This window comes from Trematomus bernacchii, unplaced genomic scaffold, assembly GCF_902827165.1.
Source record: "Trematomus bernacchii unplaced genomic scaffold, fTreBer1.1, whole genome shotgun sequence".
Classification (NCBI taxonomy): Eukaryota; Metazoa; Chordata; class Actinopteri; order Perciformes; family Nototheniidae; genus Trematomus; species Trematomus bernacchii.
Genome location: NW_022987771.1, coordinates 1,609,309 through 1,627,278, shown reverse-complemented (window position 1 = coordinate 1,627,278; position 17,970 = coordinate 1,609,309). Strand labels below are relative to the sequence as shown.

Here is a 17,970-nt window from a genome sequence, read left to right as displayed (position 1 = left end):
TGAAAGTCAAAACGCTGCAAATATTGTTAAAAGATTGCGCAATGGACTGCACAAATACAGTTTATGCATATGTAATGTAAATACTGCTTTATTTTATTATACTATGTTTTCTTATTTATTTTGTATGTTATTATAGTGTTCTTAAAATAGTTCGCTATCTGTGTTTTTACATTTTTGTTTTACTTTATGTATGCACCACGACACCAAGTACAATTCCTTGTCAACCTACCTGGTAATAAACCTGTTTCTGATTCCTGATATAGTTTATAGACACATCATTATCAGCCCATACAGTCGATTTATTAATCAAATCTTTGCATTATTTTTTTGGTGACAGAAAACGTACCCACTTCATCAGCTAGCCATAGGTTTAAACAGCATCTTTTAACAGATGCATTTAAATGAAAACAAATACATTGAAAACACAGCTAACATAAGCTTTTGTGCAATGGATTATTTATTTCTGCTATTTTCAGTTTACAAATAAACGAAATCCTGAAAACTTGACTTGTAAGACATGCAAGACTGCTTTTTATATACACCTATATTTACCTATATTAATAGTCCTTAATATTCTTTACCTGTATTTGTTCAATTTAGTTTTTCTTGTTCTCAGCAGTTGTCTATTTCTTCATCTCAAACCTAAGTAATTAAACCAAAAATACATCTGCATGGTCACTAGACGAAAGTGGAAAACGTGGGTGAATTTAAAGCAATTTCACACAAACATACTGGATTAACAAATACTTTTTTTTATTCACACATTTACATCCATGTACAGTCTTCTCAAGTATTCTCAGATATGAAGAAATGAAAACAGTGCTGATTTGGCAGACCATTAAACCTTTGACCTTGCATTTATATGCCTTTTCCACAAAAACTTCATACGTTTCATATATATATAGTTAGTGTATTTCAATATTATGTTAGCCAGTCTGAAAACACAGAAGCACAATAAATGACCACACTGCTTGTATTTGATGTCAGTTTCCAAAGGATCAAACGTGAACGTCTTGTCAACATCACAACCCACCACAAGTGCATCCAGAGGGCTCAGTGACATGCATCAAGCACGGCTCTCCAGCAGAGACTCAAAGTCTGGGGAACAAACCATTTTGTGTTTGACATTCCCTAATATAGTCAGGTCACCCGTTCTTCCCTCGGAGCGAATAGAGACCAGCTCCTGAGGGAAAAAAAAGAAGAGAAAGGAATGTCAGAATAAACATTTACCCTATGATAAATAATACAACAGTGGTGTGTAAAGACACTGGAATACAAACAGAGCTGTGCTTCATAAATAACAGATTCAGTATGAAAACAAACAGACAGAAAGAGACACCAATACCGGTGGTAGACAGTGACTAAGTAAGTTTACTCAAGCACAAGCACTGTACTTAAATATTTCCATTTCTTGCTACTTTATATAATATATAAATAATATTGTACATTTTACTCCACCTGACAGTTTGAGATACTCAACAGATTAATAGTAGAAAATATAATTAACAAATCATTTAGCATGTATATTTGTTGATTGCAATGAAAGTGTATTGATCCCCAAGGGAAATTCACAACATCCCCAGTATTTATAGTAAAAAAAAAAGTAGCTATTGCAGTTGGGACATTTTTTTCTTCCAGGCGCAACATTAAACATATAATGCATGGGCCGTTGTGCGGGAAGATGTTGCTTTTTGTACTACCAACGCATTTTTGTACTTTTTGAATTGTATTTATGAATGCTTTCTGATCAATACTAATATCATACCTGAAGGAAAGAGCAGGATGTTCCTAGCGACACATCCAGAGTCACATGTCCCAGAATGAGCTGGACCCGGCCGGACTTCCTCACCAGCATCTTTCCCACGAGACCCTCCCGCAGGTCTTTCAGATTACAGTTGTTTTCTTCAGCTTCCTCCTCCTGTTCAACATAAATAAATACCGTCTGAACACATGTTCTCCACACCATCATGTATTCAACATGTAGACGACAACTATATGTACCTGAGACTCTGTTTTCAGAAGCACAGACTGCCCGTCCTCCGACTGCACCTCTGTTTTCACCGGTCTGTGCTCCATGGTCGGCGGCTGGCCGGGCAGGGTGTCGGGCATCTGCATGAAGAACAGCTCCTCTCCTTTCCCCAAACTCCATTTATGAAGCAGGTCGGGAAGAAACTCCGGCTCAGGGAGAGGAGGGGGCCTGAACATTGATTCTGATTTCTTTATTTCGGTTTCCGCCGGCTCCTGTTTCACTGAAGAGGAAATAAAGCGTCATTTGAGAGAGCAGCTATGTGGACAACAAGCTTGTTTTGTATTTCCTGCTTTCACAAACCATGGAAATTGTGACGTAGATACAATCATTTTGAGGTGTATCTTGTTACCTTCAACTGCATGTTCCATGGGTTCATCATCATCATCCTCATCCTCCACCTTCTCAATTTTAACGGGAGATTTAGTAAATTCCTCCGTGAATCCCCATCCAGAAACAGCGAGGGGAAGCTGGACAGGGCAGCTCCTCTGCTCACTCCTCAGGAAGGGGTCGTCTATAAACTGAAAAATGCATTCGAAAAGGAAAAATTGAAGTAAAATGTTAAATAAAAGCTACTTAATAAAGATTACGACAACCAGGGACTTACGGTATCTCTCTCCAACTTGGCCAGAATCTCTTTTGTCTCTTCCTCCGTCTCTCTCTTCTCTTTTTTAATATTGATGATGGGTGAAGGTCCAACGGTGGGAGCCTCTCTCTCATTTTCATAGCCACCTGTGTGTGAGATACAGGAAAGCCAGACATCATAAACATGGGTTTTAAAGACTATGTACATTAGTAAAGGAAAAGTAGTACAGAGTGAGGGGCAGTGCAGCTGAGCTCCTACTTTTCTTTTTCATCATCATCTCTGCAGGCCCCTGCTCAAAGATAGAGTGGGACTGGATGACCTCTGGGCGACCTCGGCCCCTGCCTCTGTCTCTCGGACCCCGACCGCGACCCGCATCCTTCCTGTCTCTCCCCCGCCCGCCTTCATCTTTTGTTCTGTCAAAAACAAAACATAAAAGTCATTGGCAAACATTCAAACAGACGGCTAATTCCATATTCATACACTTTTTTTAAAAGGTCCCCGATTATACTGTTTTTCATCAATATATTATAGGTCTCAGATATATACAAACATGTCTCTGAAGTGTTTGGCTCCAAACACCAAACAGATCATTGCAGCATCCCATAATCCCCTCTGTTTCAGCCCTGTTTCAAAAGTGCTGATTCTCTGTCTGTTACTTTAGATGAAAATAAGGAGCCACTCCCCACGCCCCTCTGAGAGATATTTGGTTAAAAATAACACAATGGTGCTCTAGGAGGAGATTCAGGTGATAAGGTGGGGGGGGGGTTACCTTGGTTGGTGATTGGCTAATGGTTACACAAGCCAAAACATCATTATGACATCATAAAGTGGCCAAAATCTGATCAGCTCATTTTCAGACAGGTTTTTATATAAATGGATCAGGACAAAAAGAGAGAGAATCTTTTTTCCTGAAACTTTCAGAATCTCTTTACACAGAGGGGACACATGTTGATGTAGAAGAGACATGAACAAGTGTATTTTGCATAATAGGTGACCTTTAATGTATCCACTGAGGTCCGTTGAGAACTTACTCTTCTTTTGCTTTCCGGCCAATAATGTTGGGTGTAAAGGTTTTCTAAAAATGTAAAAGAAAAACGTACATCAGTATTGGAACAAGGAGCAAGAACCTGAAGGCCGATAATCTCTAACAGTGAGGCGAGGGCATTACCTTCTTCACTCCCCCCAGGGTGAGGTCTCTGGAGCGCATTGAGGGGAGGCGGCCAGCAGAGAGGGCGGCGGGGGTGCGGCGGCCCATCAGGAGTCCCGTGGCGCTCCCTCCGGGGGTCGCTGGCACACGTTGACCACTGGGGTTACCTGAGCCTGACTCTGCCATCCTAAACTTGAGACATGTGGCATAAAGATTATCATATTTTTACTACAATGAATGTTAACTTGTGAATAGTAGAGCTGCACAATTAATCAAAATGTTATCGCAATATGGAGAAGTGCAATATTGTTAGAAAAATATCACTCGTCACCGGCTTGAGCTTCAATATCAGGATACATGTTATTATCCTTGAAAGAATGGAAGTGGTCATCACATACAGAGCAACTAGGGTACTACTAGTCGAAAAGTGTCCTTCACATGCTTATAGAGAGGGTGTTAAACAGTCACAAGATGCAGGAATACCGATTCAAAGCAGTATTCAATGTTTTGTTCAGATTAGCTAAGACCCACGTCAGAAATGATCATGCGTGTCATGTATCTCCATAGAGACTGAATCATCATGTTAATCGTTTTCACATAGCTATCATGCCTAAAACAGTCCTGATGCTCTTCTGGGTAATCAAACATCCTGCCATGTACACAGCTACTGTTGGGCCTTTGTTACAGGGTTCATACACTTTTTCACCAATGATTTTCAATGACTTTTCCATGACTTCTCCATGACCTTTACCTAATTTTCCATGACTTCTCCATGATCTTTACCTAATTTTCCATGACCAAAAACATTACTCTTTCTCAGCGGTACCACTGAAAATTGTTTATTTTAACATGGAACAGGAAAATAAGGTCTGCATATGAAACATGTTGTGCCTATCTAAAACAAATCAAATAGTAGGCTTACTAGCTCCTACAGGCTAAAGCAACTAAAATCTCTCACCAGCAAAATACCTCCTCGTCAGTTAAATGCCATTTTACGTTTCATTACTATACCATACATTATTTATTATCATTATAGTATTACTATTTCGGCGATTAGATAAAATATAAATTATATTTGATGCAACTTTAGTTACATTTCCAAAACTTTGGGAAAATATTGTTTTCCATAACTTTTCCAGGGCCTGGAATTAGCATTTTGAATTTCCATGACTTTTCCAGGTTTTTAATGACCGTAAGAACCCTGTTGTTATCATGTGCTACTCTGATATTGGAAGAGTATTTTCTCAACAAATATCAAAATTGCAGAAAGCCCTTTTTGGTCAAATGAAACATGTATATTATGAATTCCTAGAAGTTCCCTCTTATATCACTAATCATATCACAATATCAGTCAAAATAGTCGCAATAACTCATAGTTTTCAAACGTGTGCAGCTCTAGTAGTAGTACAGTGTCCATGGGCATGCTACTTAACACCTAACTGCTCCTGTAGGCATCTTTACTGTATAGTAGTGTATTTAAATTTGCTTTTGATAAAGGTGTCAGCCAAATACCATGAAGTGTAATGTAATGTTTATGAACTGGTAGAATTATACTGCAGAATAGACTGCATTGAAGTGTATAACCTAACGTGTTATGGGATTTTTTTTGTCTTTGTTATTATTGATTTTTTAAAAGAAGAATGCCTTTAAACAGTCACTGACACACAGGATTAATCAAGTTTATCTTTAGAGCATAGATAAGATTGACTTAACAGTGCTATACTCAAATAACCTACATATGCTGTCAAATTAATCTGTTCGGATGCATTAATTACCTTTTGTACAGTATCATATTAAGCAGTGTTTCTGAATTGGGACAACAATAATTTTAAAAAATGGGCTACTGCTCTTTCACCACAACAGCGCTTTGAATTTAGTGACACAAACAACTGACAGACATTTTAAGTGCACAAACAATGACAGCCTTTTACTAGATCACGACTGTAGCTCGAAATATTTAATGTTATTGCGTCAACGGCAACAAAATCAGCAACACGTGGCCACATTAAAACACGAATACAGGCATACAGTGGATGTTAGTGCCCCTAAACGCTGTCAATAATATCTCTGGACACACACTGCTTCTCCAGATACTTACGCTATGGTTCCTCCAATGTCCTTTTTAGATGTTCAAGTCCAGACTTTAGGAGAAGAAGCAATAAGAGTTGTTTGGTGCTAGTGTTGCTTCTGACAATGCATGACGTACGGCGCCATGACACTTCCGCAGTGTCGTCACTGAGTGAGTGCACGTGGATCAGTGCTGCGCAGAAACACCGCAAATACGCATTACATCGGAATTAAATCGTCGTAGGGATCATTTTAAGAATGATCTTGTCTTTGGATTGGCTTTATATAGCTTATACATATGTATTATGCGTTTATAGTACATCAATAATATGCACAGACAGTCATTGTAAAACGTGCAACTAATTTACTAAATGTAAAAGTGTAGGCTGTGGCACATAGCTCACTGTTCAAGATACTGGACAAAGGATTTTAGATGATAAATGCAAAGTTAAATACTTGATATGATTTGAACAAAAGCTAATGGCTTGCGAGGTCAAATGCAACATAAAACATTTAAAACCGTTGTTGTTTTTTAATGATAGTATAGCCTACAGTTATTATCCTAAATATGCAAAAGGAGAACACAGTGCCAATGAATAATAATATACAGTACAATATGATCAGGGCGCTGTACGATAGCTGCCCACTACTCCTACTACTAGGATGGGTTTACGCAGGGGCCACATTTCACTGTGTGTGCTGTGTGCTCTGCATGTGTGACCATCAAAGAGGGTTTGCCCTCGGTTGCGGTTGCCATATTTGTGTTTAAAGAGATATATGTGATAGTCTTGCAGTTTTGCTATGAATGAGCAGAGTATTCTTTATTATTACTTTTTTATTAACTGTTTTTACTTTATTTGTTTCTCTAAAAGTCTTATTTGTGGTGATCTCCAACACTCGAGGGTAACACAGCTTTGTTTTAGTAATTTTTGCGATTTACACAAATGATTCAATAATGGCTCTGTCTTTTAATTTAATAGCCTACTATACATATTTTTAAAGGTTAAAAAACACCATTCAGGTTGGGATCAAATATATGTTTTAAAAAGATAATTGTCTTCTACAACAACAAGCCCACATTTATGTAAAATTATTAATGTGTAACTTCTGTAAAAAACGTTATAATTGTAAATTACTTTTGTTAATGTTTACCAAGAGACTCATCCAAGGAAAATAAATCATGGCATGTCCGTAAACATCAAGTCAGCATTATGTAACTGGTTTTATTTGTGCATAACTTGGTGCCAATATGATGCTTAATCTTCTGTAAAGTGGAAGTTGTTCTAGTATTGTGTCCCGCTGATGAACAACAATGAGAAATAAATCCTTGCTCCGAGCTGCCTCTGACTATTTTGGCACTCCTGACCAGACATCCACTCCAACCGTGCTGATAATGCATGGGCTTGGGGCTTTGTGTCTTTTAAGGACATCACAAATGTAAATTTAGCCATACTCTCTCTCCATCAGACGCACAGCGAACCCTCCCCTTACAAACTGCCTATCCCCACCTCTGGAGCTGAAAGGGTCGTTTGGACACAGGCAGACTGTCATGGCTTGACTAATGATGGAAGATTGCACTTTAATTACACTCGGAGGGTATTGCTTTTCTGCGGCTGGCTAGGACTAAATTAAGCTTTTCAATATCACACACAGCCCGTGGAATTATGGCAATATATCCTTGTCAAAACAAATATGATGTGTTTGTGAATGGACTCCACTCACTTTCAGATTATCCCTTTGTTATCTGTCTTTATTCTATCCCCATGTCAATTGTTTTAACTGCAGATTATACACTAATCTGGAAAGGGTCTAATCTCTTCTGAAATCCTAAATGAAGTTGTCCCCATGAGGTTGAATCGGTACGAAAACATCCCACTGAAAATGAAAGGAAATCTGCTTACTCTGGATTTACACAGTGGCATCCCTTGCCTCCGGATGTGATGGGGGGAGATGTCCTGTGGAGTTAGTCCATATGGCATAACAGTTGGCACACGTACATTTTTTGAGATCTTTCTGGAGCACTATGTAATTTCCTGGGACATCACTCAGCATAATCTCTTTTAAACACGCAGTAGCCATTGGAGCGTGTCAAAAATTGGTTCATGTTTTTTTTTCTGTCAAAACTGTCCCCATATCTGAGAAGTGACATTTATGCAAGTGTGAGTTTATATTAGTGTGTGTGTGTGTGTGTGTGTGTGTGCGTGTGTGGCGTGCGTGCGTGCGTGCGTGCGTGCGTGTGTGTGTGTGTGTGCGTGCGTGCGTGCGTGCGTGTGTGTGTGTGTGTGTGTGTGTGTGTGAGTGTGTGTGTGTGTGTGTGTGTGTGTGTGTGTATTTTGACCCTCAAGGCTGGCTTACTGCAGACTGATGTGTTGTGTATGACTGGCACGATGCGGACGAGGTTGACTGAGTGTCTCACTGTGGTCACACTCCAGTTGGAAAACTCTCATCTATTGCTTCGCTTAGGCTTTAATTCATCCGGTGTGGCTGCAAATAGGAGCCAAGTAAACATCATCCTCAAGAGCCCAGAGCGAAAACGAGACCGGGAGGAGGGGGAGTAAGAGAGGGAGGTGGGGAGGGAGGGGAGGAGGTTAGAGTGTTTGTGTGTGACACAGAGAGTGAGAGGGAAACAGGCTGAGAGAGAAGCTAGTGTGTTCGTTTCACCTCCTAATCAGTTTTCCTGGGATATCTATCATCGACTGCAGCAGAGGAGGCAAGAAGAAAAGAAGATTTCTCTTCTCCCATCACTAATTTGAGCCTCATACAAGTAAGGAATTCCTCTAAATCAGTCTACTTATAGATGCGTGTAGTGCTCTCAAAATAGATCTATTATGCTCTACTCCCAGTGTATGAAGTTGTGTACATCAGTAGTTCATTTGTGCATCACTCAGGGTAGACATTAAGTCAGAAGAATGCAGTGGTTGTGGTGTTAGCATGAGTTTTATATCCATTAATGCACACATGCTTTTCTTGAATGACATTTATTGTGAACGTTGTACATTTGTTACATCCAATCTCATACAAGGCTGTGTGGATATTTCAAACAGCAGCATTGACTGATTCATGTAATTTTTAAATGTTAATGCTTGGTTTAATTGTGCAAGGGGGGGTACAGCGCCTTAAATTGCATTAGTCACACAATATCTGAGTTTGAAAGCTTTCTTAATTAACTTCACATCATATTGCTCAGTGTGTCTCTCTCTGTTGCTTCCATTTCACCCCCTTTAGTTAATACTATAGAGAAAATTGAGCTCTTCCTTTCTCCCATCTAAATGAGTAAATAACTCCTTGGAGAAAAATAAACGACTTTGAAGCATTCGGTGCCCTGCTCAATATGCATGAATGCAGCAGCTTCTTTCATGAGGCTGTCTCAAAGAGATAACAGCTAGTTTTCAGCGAGTGTGAGGTTCTGACTGAGCTCTAACAGCCCAAATGAACACAGCAATCAGAGCTGGTTCTGCAGCAGAGATAATTGTCTCACAAGTGTTTATACTGGCTGATTTATAAATCAGGGCAATGGGATTGTGTGTGAATGATATGGAAACCTGCATTTGAACTGTGTGCACATGTGTTGGATGTAAAAGTGGCACACATGTAGAGACATGGGGGCTTTGATGACTTGTCCTAGAATCTCATCTTGCCCCAGTTCTGTGGAAAATACACCGTGGTTAGAAACGAGAACAGCAGCTGGAAAGCTAACGCGTGAAAACACACGTGCGTGATGCCACTGCTCTCTGCTCTGGTCCCTGTGTGAACGAGCTGCTGCACACATTTCACAGTTCACAGGCTTTAATGAGCTCCTGCAGCCTGTCCATCAAACACCTTAGAAGACCTCAAAGTCAGACAATGACACAGCGGCAGGCATCTGTAAGACGACACAGGCACAAAAAAAAAGATTGTACAAAGGGTTATTTTTAGGCACATTTGTGATTTAGCATATGCTCAGGAAGATAACAACAATGAGCTTCGCTGGTTGTGAAATGCTAGAGAAAAAATGAGTTTTTTACTACTAGTAGTCAGCAAGGAGGAGCTTATGATAACACATTTAAGATGGATGCAAATTACAAGCAAACTACGCAGGAAGGGATGTGTACTAAGGCTAAGGGCAAGAGAAAATGACCATTGTGCACATGTTGCAGAGATTTCACTCCAGTTTATGAGAGGCATGGTGACAGCTAATCAAACGCAGGCACACACAGGCCGACCAACAATTTGCACCCAGTGGGAGACTCAAGGCTATGTGCAGCAGCCTGGATCGCAACACTGATGGGCAACTAAAGGAAATATGATCATAAATCACCTGCTGCTGTTCCCTACTTAAGCCTCCCCTGTTTCTGCCATAACATTATAAAAGCTGTTAGATTTCCCTCGAGCTGCAAGGAGTTCACTTCACTCAGCTGTTTTGGGGGAGTGGACTTCAGCCAGGAGGCATAAGTGTTTAAAAAGTGACCCTCAGTTTAAATTGTAGCTGACAGGTGCAGCGGTGTTTTTGTATGTGACTCCCTTCCCTGAGAATCACAGGAGAAGATTGAGGGAGGCTGAGGACGCCTGGTTGCTCGGAGACTGCTGTAGATGGATTGTGAAACGCACAGGGGAAAGCAGAGGCCAGTCAATCAGCCGCGAGCGTATCGAGTTGTGTAATAATGGGAAACGTCAGTTGAGGGCGAGGAGAAGGGGAAAGGAGGAGGGAGAAAAGAGCAGGACAGTGAATAAATAATCAAGACACAGATCCCTAAATGAAAGGTTAATTGGATTCTGTCTGAGGGAAATTCAGATGTGGTGTTTCTTAACTGTTGTACAGTGTCCAGTGTGTAACTCTAAGTGATGTATTTTAATCTCTTTAAGCAGATGTTCTCCAGCACGGGTATTACAGTGATTATCCTCTGGTCCTTTTTATCTCTCCGGTTTTAATGGCAGATAACAAAAATGGACGCTCCTCTCGCAACCCCCTGCAATATCCAGATTTGTGAGGTGACCTGTGACTCCTTCCGCATCATGTGGGACATAACCCCCGAGGACAGTGCCAGGTCCACACACTTCTTCATCGACCTCAGCCGCAAAGAGAGCCGGGACCCCAACCGCTTCAAACACAGGGTCTGACCTCATGTACCTTCCTCCGTCCTTTCCATGTCAATCCAATTCAATGTGTGTCCTGCTAAGCTGTGTACATTCATATTTCAGATTCACATTAATCCATTTTTATAGGATTGGTGACGGAAGGCTTCCTTGAAGGCTCACTGTATGCCCTTTGGTCCAAATGTCCATTTTGTAGAGGTCTAGCTGGGTTAACAGATGGGTCTAACTGCCTTACGATATTCTGCATTAGTGTGAACACAGAAAACAGCACTTGCGCCCTTTGAGTCACTTCCAATACAGGCGAAAAAGGAAAATATGTGCAGTCAACAGCTTCGGGCCAATGACTCACATTGCTTCCTTTTAAAGTGCACAAAAACTGACAAATTCCTCTCCAGCACTGAACAGTCTTCATGCTAAAAAAGCACCACAGACATGAGGCAGCAATGTAATGGCTTGTCTCTTTACAAAAATATTTGTATATTTGTCTGTTCACTTCCAGCAGTGAATTCGATTAGTTCAGCATTCAGTGCTATTCTTCCCCACATCTCTAACATAGGCCTAAAACATATATTTTCATGGGATTTGCACATGTTAAAAATGTAATTTTAAGCAAATGTGTTCTGTTTGTTGGTTGGGTACTTGGTCCATAACTTTGGTCAACATACAATATCTCAACAACTATTTGATGCAATGTTGTAAAGACACCCTGTTTCCCAGAATATTTGGTTAATCTGTTGATTTTTAAATGTGTGCCATCATGTGATAAATATGAGTGTTTCCTACCTGCAGAACTAATAGCAATCACATTATACTCAAATGTACTGTGAGTTGGTTGGTAATTAGCAAATATAAGCATGCTAACTTGCTAAGCTAAGGTGATGAAAACTGTAAACATTAGACCTGCTACAGTATATATCAGCATCTTAACATTTCCCTTAGCATGTTAGCATTCTGACGTTAGCAATTAGTATACAGCCTCACAAAGCTCTATCTCTTCATATTAAATATTGCTGTAGGAGAGATTTGACCTTTTTTTTTACAGAATCCTGTGTCTAAATATAACTCCTCTAGCTGAAGCCCTTCATAATCTCTCTTTGTTTAAGATAAACACTGCTGACTGTAAAAATTATGACCCATTTCTTGCAGCTGGCAAATCAACCGTCTTTAAAAAAGTGCTTTTATGAAGTCAAGGCAGGGGTACGAGTGTGAGTTGTTCCTGTCTGCAGGATACGCTCTCTCTCCGATACACAAAGTGAAACAAACAAACTTGCATCAGAGATGTTGCCATGGATATATGGGCCTCTGAGCATTCAGTAATTAGCTATGCTTCTCTTGGCCTTGGACAAAACAAAGCTGTCGATTTGATGAGATGTCTCCTAGTTACAGCAGCTTGCGCTTGAAGGTGAAAATCCTGCTAATAAGGCAAAGTTTATGTAGGGGAATGGCTCACCTAACAATTGCATTTACATTGTTTTGTTTGATATGTAAATGAAACACACAACAACCTGTTCTAGCCTTGCATCCTGTCTCTGATGTCGACTCCCTCCCTGTTTTGTCCTCCAGGATGTGCCAACCAAGCTGGTGGCCAAGGCCGTGCCCCTCCCCATGGCAGTGAGGGGGCACTGGTTCCTCAGCCCGCGGACAGAGTACTGTGTTGCTGTCCAAACTGCTGTCCGACAGCCGGACGGTGACTACCTGGTGTCCGAGTGGAGCCAGGTGGTGGAGTTCTGCACCGGGGGTATGACAAACTAAATCTGACAGCTAAAGTAACATGTACTATAAAGAGTATGGGAGGCATTGGAGGTCATTAGCATTTTACTTAAAGGTCACCTATTATGCAAAATCCTCTTCTTCATGTCTTTTATACATCAACATGTGTCCCCTCTGTGTAAAGAGATTCTGAAAGTTTCAGGAAAAAAGATTCTCTCTCTTTTTGTCCTGATCCATTTATATAAAAACCTGGACACACACTGCTTCTCCAGATACAATGAGCTGATCATATTTTGGCCACTTTATGATGTCATAACGATTTTTTGGCTTGTGTAACCATTAGCCAATCACCAACCAAGGTAACCCCCCCCCCCCACCTTATCACCTGAATCTCCTCCTAGAGCACCATTGTGTTCTTTTTAACCAAATATCTCTCAGAGGGGCGTGGGGAGGGGCTCCTTATTTTCATCTAAAGTAACAGACAGAGAATCAGCACTTTTGAAACAGGGCTGAAACAGAGGGGATTATGGGATGCTGCAATGATCTGTTTGGTGTTTGGAGCCAAACACTTCAGAGACATGTTTGTATATATCTGAGACCTATAATATATTGATGAAAAACAGTATAATAGGGGACCTTTAACTCCTCCTTTCCATCCACTTTGCAGACTACGCCATGGAGCACCTTCAGCAGCTGCTCGACAAGGCCAAGGGCTCTGCAGGACGGCTGCTGAAGTTTTCTGTGTTTTATCGCAACCAGCATCCAGAATACTTCGACTTTGTCAGGTCAGTGCTGCTTTCTTATCTCCTAATTACCGCAAAGCAATTCCAGCAGCAATTAAACACGCTCTCATGTCTCTGAACAGTAAATAAGAAGTTAATGCATGCAGTCAAGCTTAAGAATGAAAACAAGGGAAAAGATATCCTAGATCCGTCCAATGGTAAAAAGAAGCCACCTATTCAAACTTGAAAGTATAAACAACAAGGTAATTGTTCGTTTCATTTGGTCACCTGTAAAGCCAATGTACTCCATTTGCGCATGAGTGTTGGGCAACATTATCCATAACCTTTCTACATCTTGGTTGTTTTAACTACATATCTTTGAACTAGATAAAGTATTTTAGTCATCGGATGTCTGAACCCCTAAGTTATCAGAAAAACAAGAGACATTTTTAGTGGCAACAGCGTCTGAGAAACGATGACTTTTAGTGAAACTAGCTAGCTTTTTCTGGATAGATATTTTCAAGATCTACCTGTTCTTGCAAGTTTATCTCGATCATGTTAGCTGTAAGATATATTGATTGATGGATATTGTTATATATTTGTTTCCGAATTGTTGTGCTAAGCTAACTGGTTGCTTGCTGTAACTAAACATTTAGCATACATGGATAACAATGGTATACATTTTCTCTTTAACCCCCACAGCAAGAAAGTGTTTTATCCAAAATGTGAAGTATAATCCCCCTTTATTTTTCATATCTTTGCTTAGAGGGGAATGTGGAGGCCTGATGCGTCCCGCCCTGAAAGACATCAGTGGAAGTCATGGATCTCCTGTCAATGGAAAACTGCATGGAGTCTTTTTCAGCTGCAGCACAGAGTTTGATACGGGCCTCCCTCCCAAAGACTCCCCGTACGGCCCGCAGCGTTTCCTGATCCCAGCGGGACACCTGCTTAACCCCAACATCTCCCTGTACTTTGCAGACTTCTACTGTATGTACACAGCCTACCACTACGTAGTGCTGGTGCTGGCCCCTGTTGGCTCGGAGGGCGATACCTTCTGTCGCTCCCGCCTCCCCATGCTGGACTTGGCCTCCAACCCCTTCCTGACATACACTGCCCCTCAGAGGCCGGGGGAGGAGCCTCTGTTCTGCCATGCCAGCGACGTCATCCTGGAGGTGATTTTCACTGATCCGGTGTCTTTGGATCAGGGCCACGTGGAGCAGATCCGAGGGCACCACCAGCTCATGAGTCTGACCACAGCCAACGCCAAGAAAGACCCGAGCTGCAAAGTGTGCAACATCAGTGTGGGGCGCTGAGAGCTGGGAGTGTGTGAAACTACAAGATTGAAAGACACAGTGTTGCACCAGACAGAAAACGGTGAAAGCATCAAGTGTAGGTCAGAACACAGTGGAAACAGCCCACCTCTCGGGGTGCGTGCATGCTGCTGCCCCTCTTCCCCCCCGCCTGGTATAGAATAGTGAGTATTAAATAGAAGATTTTTACAATGTGATTTGCAGAATTTAATGATCACAGCTGGAAATATAGTCCATTAACGGATGAGTGGAAAACAGCTTGAGGAATGATGCTGGAAAGTATCAGTTCTGCTTATTTGATCAAAGTTATCTGTGCTCTCCCTTGTCTCTGTGGCATTTTATTAATATATTTTTCTTCTTTTTAATTTAAATGTTTTCATCAAGATGTGTTGGATTTCATGTTTTGTTTTTCTGTACTTCTAGTTTGATGTTATTTCCCGTTTTATCCGAACTTAAACAGTACAAAAGCTAAAAGCATGCCCCTACACTAAAACATTACAGAACTGAAGAATATTAGGGTATAACAAATCTTTTTGCAATATTTACCTCATGCAATACTCTATAAGTCACTGCCAGATGTTCTTTGTTTAAAGAAAAAATGACTTATTGCTAAATGTCTAATATTATTCCTACGTTGTAGCTTTAATTCCAGTTGTCAGCATCCCTTGCAAATACTTGAACCACTCGGTTGAAGGCTGTTGTAGAGTTATGATTTGTTAATTGGTACTCAGTGTCTAAATGTTACACAAACTTTACTATGAAACAATATGGTGCAATGTGACAATGAAAGCAGTGTGCTGGGATTTTAGAAGGATGGTATTGGGGAAGATGGTATCACATAGTTCCCTGGGATCAGTCTCTGATAGCAACCCTCTGCTCTGTAAACAGGGCTGAGCTAAGATTAGCTCCCATCCTGCTATTGGGTTTCTGTTTGGCCCTGCCCAGTAATCTCTGACCTACATGGCAATCCCAGAAAATGTCCAAAGTGAAAGGGATCCCGTCCCTGGTGCACAACAGTAACGCATGCGTTGGTAAGTGGTCAGAATGTAGGGCATGTCAAGAGAGCGCGCACTGAAAAATAAAAAGCTTAACCATTGAAAGTGAATGTGAAAGAAAATCGAATGCAAAGACCTGTTTCAAAGAGTTTTATACAAAGCACTAACTAAGATGTCTAAACATTTCTGAAAATGAATTCAAATGTAATAAAAAATATCTTTACCCAGGACTGATTTATGTCTGACAAAAAAAAGGAATAATTTCTAGCTTAAGCACGTCATGCCCTTTCACTCAGATTCTTCCCGCAGCAGAGATGTGAGCTGACGCACACGACCACGCTGTAATTCTGTCCGTTGTTGTTGTCCCAAAACGGCTCGCTCTGCCCACCGGGAGAATAACTCAGACAGAACTCAATCCTCCGTTTGGCATCCAGAACTTTAGGGATGGCAATGTAAAATTCAAAGATGTCTGTCTGAGGGCCCCCGAAGCGTTTCGGCAGGTAAGCACAGGCCACGTCTCTGTAGCTCAGCCACGAGTCAAAGGTGATGCGAACACGCGCCTCCTTCTGGAAGCTGATGTTCCTGACGCGCACCGTCCCGTGGAGCGCCTGTTCATTAACGCTGCAGTTCTCCAGGGTCACCATGCTCTCGGCTAGCTTTGCACGAAAGGCCTGGAAATCTGCAGAAGGCTGCGGGAAGCCCAGTTTGAGGCTTGTTCCTGGGCAGCAGGTGCTGACGGTGCAGCTGTAGCCATCCTCCATCATGCTCCCCAAATCCTGCAGCGACGGCAGCAGGTTAATGTCAGACTGCTCCTCTTCATCAGAAAACTCTCTCACGGCTGTCAAAGACATTCCCCGTGAGTCAGCGAAAATCACACGTTTGTTCTTGACTGGGAATAAAAGATCATCATCATCTTCATCAAAGTCCTCCAAGAAGGATGGGAAGAGGTGGGTCAGATAGGCTTTGCTAAAGATTTCAGAGGAAAGCTGATCAGACACTTTAGGCCGGATGCACGGGCGCCGAGGCTTCAGGATGGGAACCCAAACATGAGGACAAAGTTGTTTACGTTGGTTCAAGCACAGTCTGACCGCAATCTCTGCAAGTCCAGCTGACTGGGCCATTGACCCCAGGCCGACCCCTGGCAGAACACTGGAGACAAAGGGATTTCATTAAAAACGGCGGCCATGGAAGTCTTAATAAACGTCTAAATATCATGGAGTTGTAGTAATGACATGCAACCCAAGATCAAGATGATATGACATTATATTCCCCGCTCTGTTTTGCAGCCCAAAGCAACAGCATAACGAGTCACTTAGTTTGCTTACGTTGCACTGGACATCTCAATACTGATAGTGTGATCTTGAAGAATGGAAATGTTATCCTCAATGTTTTGTTGTAGTTCTAGAAAACAGAAAAAAAACATTTAATGCCAGTATATAGATCAATGCGGCATTTATGTAAAAATATTAAAGACCTCTATTTGTGTGGAATTCAGCAATTATAATCTCAAAAAAATGCTCAAATATGTCTCAATACGTACTTACAAACTCCCACGAGCAGCAAGTTGCCTGCAGTGTTTCATCCCTCTGCAGTAGAATCGTGCAGGACGGTTTTTATACCACCTCAGTTAGGATGTCATGCTGTAGGCACCGCCCTCTCTACTCTCCTGACCAATCAGAAGTGCTATCTGGTTTTCTGTAATGTTTCAAACCCGCCTATAAAACCCATTCCAGATTATTTACAGCAACATCCCTTATGTTTAACTTGTGCTAGTGCCACCCTAGTTCTAATTTGACAGACGACAGAAAAATGTTACTGGAGACCGATGTCTTTGTTTTGTCACATCATGACGGTGTTGTCCAGCGAGCACAGTCAGATTATACGGAATATAACTCTCCTCTACACTCTGTAAAGTATTCCAGTCATCCCTGGTTTATTCTCAGACCTGTCAGTGGACACCAAGGTCTCGAGCCAAATTCACTGCTGGCTGGCTGCGGTCCTGAAGGTATCGTTGTCTGCGTGACGCTGAGGAGGGACCGGGTTACAGACCGACTGAGTTTGCAAGCCACCAAAGTGAGGAAGCTAGTGTCCACATTACCCAACATGAAACATCTTTGTGACGCACACAGTGGTCCCAGACGTTTTGAGATGTATTTTGTCATGAAACTTGCAGACATTTTGTTGACTGAGGGATGTGTTACAGAGGGTTATACCAGTCACATTCAGACTAGTTAAGGCTACCATAAAAAAGTAGCTTTTGCCCTTGCTTATCATTAAATCACTGTGTTAAATCACGACACCATGAGCTTTTACATTGGTTCCCTATGAGTATTC

At 41.5% G+C, this 17,970-nt stretch overlaps 3 protein-coding genes across 3 annotated transcripts; 1 reads left to right on the top strand and 2 right to left on the bottom strand.

Annotated features, from left to right (window-relative positions):
- Window positions 1-731: 731 nt before the first annotated feature.
- polr3d (polymerase (RNA) III (DNA directed) polypeptide D) lies at window positions 732-5,985 on the bottom strand. The gene is made up of 9 exons (XM_034148740.1): window positions 5,858-5,985; window positions 3,781-3,951; window positions 3,644-3,687; window positions 2,871-3,025; window positions 2,634-2,758; window positions 2,379-2,547; window positions 2,002-2,249; window positions 1,766-1,918; window positions 732-1,183 (listed from the first exon to the last, which is right to left on the bottom strand). Exons 2-9 carry the CDS (start codon window positions 3,943-3,945, stop codon window positions 1,067-1,069), a joined length of 1,176 nt encoding a protein of 391 aa, XP_034004631.1. The 5' UTR covers window positions 3,946-3,951; window positions 5,858-5,985; the 3' UTR covers window positions 732-1,066.
- Window positions 5,986-8,543: 2,558 nt separating this feature from the next.
- Window positions 8,544-15,859, top strand: LOC117496894 (phytanoyl-CoA hydroxylase-interacting protein). Its single transcript, XM_034148746.1, has 5 exons — window positions 8,544-8,590; window positions 10,741-10,917; window positions 12,463-12,637; window positions 13,277-13,394; window positions 14,098-15,859. The coding sequence occupies exons 2-5, from the start codon at window positions 10,750-10,752 to the stop codon at window positions 14,642-14,644; spliced, it is 1,008 nt and encodes a 335-aa protein (XP_034004637.1). The 5' UTR covers window positions 8,544-8,590; window positions 10,741-10,749; the 3' UTR covers window positions 14,645-15,859.
- A 14-nt stretch (window positions 15,860-15,873) lies between these two features.
- zgc:77112 (uncharacterized protein LOC406459 homolog) lies at window positions 15,874-17,748 on the bottom strand. The gene is made up of 4 exons (XM_034148534.1): window positions 17,740-17,748; window positions 17,177-17,222; window positions 16,962-17,037; window positions 15,874-16,785 (listed from the first exon to the last, which is right to left on the bottom strand). Exons 1-4 carry the CDS (start codon window positions 17,746-17,748, stop codon window positions 15,915-15,917), a joined length of 1,002 nt encoding a protein of 333 aa, XP_034004425.1. The 3' UTR covers window positions 15,874-15,914.
- Window positions 17,749-17,970: the final 222 nt, after the last annotated feature.

What these genes read in the sequence shown, in the direction of transcription:
- zgc:77112 (XM_034148534.1), bottom strand. An exon ending in CTGCTCGTGGGAGTTTGTAA is followed by an intron (nt 17,038 to 17,176) that starts GTACGTATTGAG and finishes TCTGTTTTCTAG; the next exon opens with AACTACAACAAAACATTGAG. An exon ending in ATTGAGATGTCCAGTGCAAC is followed by an intron (nt 16,786 to 16,961) that starts GTAAGCAAACTA and finishes CTTTGTCTCCAG; the next exon opens with TGTTCTGCCAGGGGTCGGCC.
- LOC117496894 (XM_034148746.1), top strand. Translation starts at nt 10,750, where the DNA reads ATGGACGCTCCTCTCGCAACCCCCTGCAATATCCAGATTTGTGAGGTG. An exon ending in CCAACCGCTTCAAACACAGG is followed by an intron (nt 10,918 to 12,462) that starts GTCTGACCTCAT and finishes TTTGTCCTCCAG; the next exon opens with GATGTGCCAACCAAGCTGGT. An exon ending in GAATACTTCGACTTTGTCAG is followed by an intron (nt 13,395 to 14,097) that starts GTCAGTGCTGCT and finishes ATCTTTGCTTAG; the next exon opens with AGGGGAATGTGGAGGCCTGA.
- polr3d (XM_034148740.1), bottom strand. Translation starts at nt 3,945, where the DNA reads ATGGCAGAGTCAGGCTCAGGTAACCCCAGTGGTCAACGTGTGCCAGCG. An exon ending in GGCCGGAAAGCAAAAGAAGA is followed by an intron (nt 3,026 to 3,643) that starts GTAAGTTCTCAA and finishes TGTTTTTGACAG; the next exon opens with AACAAAAGATGAAGGCGGGC. An exon ending in GATGATGATGAAAAAGAAAA is followed by an intron (nt 2,759 to 2,870) that starts GTAGGAGCTCAG and finishes TCTCACACACAG; the next exon opens with GTGGCTATGAAAATGAGAGA.